This window comes from Platichthys flesus, chromosome 21 (assembly GCF_949316205.1).
Source record: "Platichthys flesus chromosome 21, fPlaFle2.1, whole genome shotgun sequence".
NCBI classification, from domain to species: domain Eukaryota; kingdom Metazoa; phylum Chordata; class Actinopteri; order Pleuronectiformes; family Pleuronectidae; genus Platichthys; species Platichthys flesus.
In genome coordinates, this window is record NC_084965.1 from 5958528 (window position 1) to 5964463 (window position 5936).

Here is a 5936-nt window from a genome sequence, read left to right on the forward strand (position 1 = left end):
AATATGAAGTGTTTTCAGGTTTATTTCAATTTCAATGAAAATACAGCTGGTGCACCTTCAGTTTGAAGCGCGCACAGACCTGCAGTGTGCCCCTTTAACCTTGGCAGGAAACGAGCAGAGTCCATTTGACCTTACAGGTGTTATAGTGACCTGAAATGGCTTTTTACTAACAGACAAATAAAACAGCTGCTGTAGTTTTCATTGTGCTTTTTCACACGATATTTAAACACATGTTGCCTCAAAGGTTTTCACGTCACAGATCCACATCCACACGAGGCCCTTTTCTGACAGAATTATGCTTCATCTGGTGTCAGGAAAGCAGATTTGGATCAATAATAAAGCTGCAGGTAACAACGTGCATCTAAAAGTGGAGAGAATTGGACGTATTCTCATCTAAAGGTGCGTTAATGTGGGTTAAAGTAAAATGAGCATGTATTATTTTATTGGGAATCCCTGCATGCCCTGCAAACACGAAACCCCGGGGGTCCCCGCAACCCACTTTGACAAGCAACGCTTCAATCTCCCTTTGTTGTTTTGTTTTTTTCCTTCTTTTCTTGTTTTGAAAGAAACGCATCGGGTTTTTCCTGCGCAAACCGAAAAACTCCAGTAAATTAAGTTGCCTGCTCCCAAACGCGCACGAATCATCGGGAGTTGGGAGCATGCACTGGATTTAAATTAGGGCTTCTCCTCCGTTATACTCCAGGACTCTTTCCTTTTTACCGAGGAGAGGATGGGCGTTTGTGGACTGCTCCGGAGTCTGCGTCACGTGGCCCGGTTCCTGCCGCGCCATTGGTCAAAGGCACGTGTCTGGGAGGACGGTGGGAAAACGTCACTCGGGGGGCTCGTATTGAAAATAAGAACAAAACTCCAGAGTGGGAGTATTAGAGCATCAGTTTAGGAGCCTCTTTATTTACCCTTAGTTTAGTTTAGGTGTAGGCATCAGCGAGCACTCTGAAATCGGATAACGCCAAATTGGATGGTGCGCAAATGGCACATGTTTTAGCTCACGCGGTGTCAGTTGTAACCCGAGATTGAGGGAATATATGTCAAAAAGTATGCTTTTCATAGAGGACACTACCGCAAGGCTGTGCGTGGTGTCCAGTGCACTCACTACTCTTTGAGTTTAATTTTTTTATTTATTTTACGCGTGCGCTTTTTTGTCTTTTCTTTTTTTTTTTTTTTGCAATTTAATTTTCCCCGAAGTTCCTCGCAAATCGTGTTGCAGCGGAGAGAGCGATAAAGGGGTTAAAGAGAGTACAGCGGGGAAAGTGAATCAGTATGGAAGAAAATGATCACGGCAACAGAGACGTGGTGGAGCGGCAGGAGTCGGCGGATGAATCCAACAGAGCCATCCTTCCCCTGTTACAGGCGCCGGGGAACCTGCAGATCCCTCACCGGGTCACCAATTTCTTCATCGACAACATCTTGCGGCCGGATTTCGGCAAAAGAAAGGACGGAGGCGCAGACCGTGAAGAGGGCAGCCTCGCGTCGCGGGAGAGCCACAACAGCCCCGCCGCGCCCCAGTCCGAGCCTGTGGGGAGCACGGTGCCGGCGGAGGGGACCTCCACTCCGCATACTGTTACCGCGGCCAAGAAGCCTGCTATAGCCGCCGAAGAGCCCCTGAAACCCCGCGGGGAGAACGGAGACCAGTGCCTAAGCTCAGACTCAGACAGTTCCCAAGCCAGCTCAAACCCAGCCAGCAAGTCCCAGGGCATGCTGTGGCCAGCCTGGGTCTACTGCACCCGATACTCGGACAGGCCTTCATCAGGTTGGTGGCACCGTGCATGCGTTTTTACTACAGGCCCTCCGTGTTCTCGGTAACCTGAAATACCCCGTAACACTGACCCCGAGTGCCGTGACCGACTTCTGCCGAGTAGAGCGGAGCGAACCGTTAACCGAGCACCGCAAAGTGAGAATTAAGCAAATACACATCCACGTTTAAAAATATAAATATTGCACGTAAAACTCTAATGCAGTAATGACAAACACATCCCGGTGCAAAGCGGATAAGAATCGCTGAGATTAGGCCTAATTATAAATGCAAACTAGAAAGAAAATAAATTATTATTATTGTTATTAACAGAAACACTTTGTTAAATCTGTATATAATAATTAAGCACGAAAATACACCGATACCTAAAAGCGGCTATTTTTCAGAACTATTACGCGCGAGGTTTTCTCCACTAAAATGCTCCAATTCAGGCAGAACTCGTGCACATTTGCCTTGGTTGTGCATATGATGATAGTTGAGTACTACGTGCAGTAACCATATGCGCGCTGACAGGCTGAAAATCTGCAGATCTGCAAAAATAATACGTGGTGCGCCTGGCAGAGCTGTTTCGCTGCGCTTCGTAGCGCTGGAGTTGGGTTTGGGATGAATTAAAAATGCATGTTTCCACAATGGACGCTCCCGTTAGCCCATGGATCATCTGCTCAGTGCGCGTTTTTACTATCATATCTAATCCCTGTCCTTTAGAAAACAATGACTGGAACCTGCAGCAGATTTAGCATCTACTGTATCTTGTAGTGTCCATCAAAGTGGAGTACAATTTGTTCTCATGCATTATGTAATGCTGTATAGAGTGGCGTAGGGCGACTACTACGAGTTGTAGAGCTGCACAGTTTTCATATGGGCTGCTTACAGAGGCTGATTCATGAGAAGAAGGGTTCGTTCCGAATTATGTCGTGGTTCTTTTCTCATGTTTTTGGAGGAGGAAACTAAACTGAGCAACATAGGCCTCCGGGTTCAGATAGAAAAGTAAAAGGTTTCTGATGTGAGCTGCTCAAATTCTGTTTACGTTTCACCACTGATGAGCGTTTAGCACATTTATAAAACATGTAAAGTAGCTGAACTGAAATATATCCAACTAGGCCCTCCTGGCTGAGATGTGCTGCTGGTGTTTTTCCAGTGTTGCCCTATTGGCTAATAATTTCCTTTTTACTAGAGGTGGTGTGTGTGTGTATGTGTGTGAGAGAGAGCGAGTGTGTGTGAGTGTGTGTGTGTGTGTACATATGTGTGTGCTATAGTAGCGAAGGGGGATAGAACCAGGGAGGGAGGGGAGCTTTTACCTCTTGGATGTTTCCTCCAGTGAACGTGTCAACATATTTACAACCAGCTTCTCGCTTTTTTTGCCTTATTTTTTTTAACTGGTTTATCAAAGTTGTTTGAGGGCATCATAAATACTTATATTTGTAATTTTTTACCCCAAAATTAAAAGCTTCTAAAGACAATAATAGAATGAACACAGATGCCCGAATAACCATTTGTTTACTAACTTCTCAATTTTTGAGATTGGAAAAACTTTAATAACAACATTTTTTTATAAAATACACTTTACGCACGTGTTTTACATTTGTAGGCACTGTTTTAAATGAAAAGTAGCACAACACGTGAGTATTGTTAATGGAATAATCTGAAAATAATTATTTGTTTTACTTTAAAAGGTTCTTTTTAGGAGTTTCCTTTGTTATGGCCCATGCTGAAGTTTACACATAGCTATATTTGGTATTTTATGCATAATAACGACCATGTTTGGATGCTAAAGATACGTTTCTGTCTGTGTTTCCCTCCCTCGTGCCCAAATCCCTCTCCACTACAGGGCCCAGATCCCGCAAACCAAAGCAGAAAACAGCCAGCAAAGAGGACAAGCGACCACGGACGGCCTTCACCGCAGAGCAGCTGCAAAGACTAAAATCGGAGTTCCAGACAAACCGGTATCTGACCGAGCAGAGGCGGCAGAACCTGGCGCAGGAGCTGGGCCTCAACGAGTCCCAGATCAAGATCTGGTTTCAGAACAAGAGGGCCAAAATCAAGAAGGCCACCGGCCCGAAGAACGGCCTGGCCTTGCACCTGATGGCACAGGGACTTTACAATCACGCCACCGTCTCGAAAGACGAAAAATCAGACAGCGATTGATGAATTTCAGAGAAGTAACAGCAGCCTCCTGACGAAAAAGAACCTATAGTAGCCCTGTATCGGTTTTTTTTACAGATACCACAGCAAAACTCTACCTACAGGAATATTTAATGACAAACAGCAGATTTAAAAAATACCACAAATTATTATTTCTATCACTATAACAGATTATCCACCGCAGCTCTACAATGGGTCCAGGACACCACGAGAAATAGTTTAAAAATATACTACAAATACACAGTACGCTCACTGGTCATCGTATCGTCCCCACAGGGATATTTAATGATCTCTATATGGTCCTATAGGAGTATTATAGTGATTTTTCGTTCTATGGGAGGTTTAATCAAGCCTACAATGCAATAATTTCATCGAATAAAGGGCCAGTGTATAGAGTATACCAGCATAAATTGTTTAAAAAAAATAAGAGATATTTCTGCAATATCACGTCTATAAAAGATGTTGTATAAAGGTATGTTTTCATTGTTTGTCGCCCCCCCAGCATCCCCCCAGGAGGTAAAAATGCTTACACCCTTCATCTTTTATATATATAGGCCTACTGCTATATCCATGATTGTCGTCATTATACATTGAACTGGCACTTGACGTTTTTTCGATCTGTCAGTGAAAGTGAACCAACTTAAGTCCAAAGAATATTTTTCTGCTGCATCCAGGCTACTGTGAATTTTAAATAAATGCTAACACGATTTTTTTCCCCCATTTTATTTCCATGCTTGTTGGTTTCCTTGGTTGTTTTCATGTTTTTAAAAGAACATGGACAGAGGAAGGTGTTTGCTGTAATTGGGCAGAAAATGGAATTTTGATACGTTTTTTAAAAAAGAAATTCACAGGAATTATTAGAAAGAGGTAGCGACTTTTTTCTAACACGCCACTTCACTAAAATGCTGACTTAAGCCTTGTTTATACGTCTGTGGTCGTCTCATAGCCTTTAAACAACTAGTATGCGCGTATTCCCTTCGTTATACCAATGCATCAGAGCAGCTATTATAGTTTTTAATAGCAATATAAATCATTTGTTTTGTAGCTGAGCAAATTCAAGGCTATAATGCTGCCTATCAAGTCACAGAAACAACTCTGTAGCATAAAGACAATGATGACAACCATTTTGCGCACTCTTTGAGTATAGACTATAAAAGCAGGTTATTGGATGTTCTTGTTAAATCTTTCTCTATATACATTTCTATCACATATCCATATATCATAAAAGGCAAAATCCGTCAGTGACTGTATTACAAATGTTGGAAATCTCTTATCGTTGTTGAAAGGACTTCATATGTGTATTTATATAGATTATATTGAGAAAAAAAATCTATCCAATGACCAGTGTTGCTTTAGAGTAGATATCTGAGGTGTTTACACTGCTTGTTTATCTTGCAATAACTTCTTTTCTTTGTTTTGTTTCCTTTTTATGTGAATGAAAAATAGTTTATGGGGCCTTTTGCATGAAAGCTGCAATTTGTTGTACTTGGGCAAATAACTGTGTTTATGAACTCTGGTCCTCACTGACGAACGTATGATCGAGCTAAGTTTTAGACTGTATCCATACCAAATTGTGGACTTTTTGCCTTTCAATGTGTTTTTGTTGTGTATCTGCAAAAAGTGTGTGTGAATTAAAATCCACCAAACAGAAACACACTTTGCCTTAAAGTTCAAGTGTGAACTTTTTATGAAACAGAACTGTGCCGAATCAGAGAAGCAGTATTACTTCAAATGCAGACTATTCAAGTTGAATGCCTTTTACGAAAACTGCTGGTACGACGTTATGAATTTACTCATCAGCGTATATCTATCTATATATGAACATGTTTAAATAAAATTACAACACAGAGTTGTAGAATACGATGCTATTTTTTATTTTATGTTGGTACAAGTATTCTTTGGTATAAATGTACATAATTTGTATCATGTATTAATTGTGTAATTAACTGCCTCCTGAAAACAGCAAAAGAAGAGTAAATAAAGCTTGAAGATTATACACAAAGTGTCTGACATGTTTACATCA

General features: G+C 41.6%; 1 protein-coding gene across 1 annotated transcript; it reads left to right on the forward strand.

The window, feature by feature from the left end:
• Positions 1-1039: 1039 nt before the first annotated feature.
• On the forward strand, positions 1040-3986 carry en2a (engrailed homeobox 2a). The gene is made up of 2 exons (XM_062380105.1): positions 1040-1768; positions 3600-3986. The coding sequence occupies exons 1-2, from the start codon at positions 1279-1281 to the stop codon at positions 3914-3916; spliced, it is 807 nt and encodes a 268-aa protein (XP_062236089.1). The 5' UTR covers positions 1040-1278; the 3' UTR covers positions 3917-3986.
• The last annotated feature ends 1950 nt before the right edge of the window (positions 3987-5936 follow it).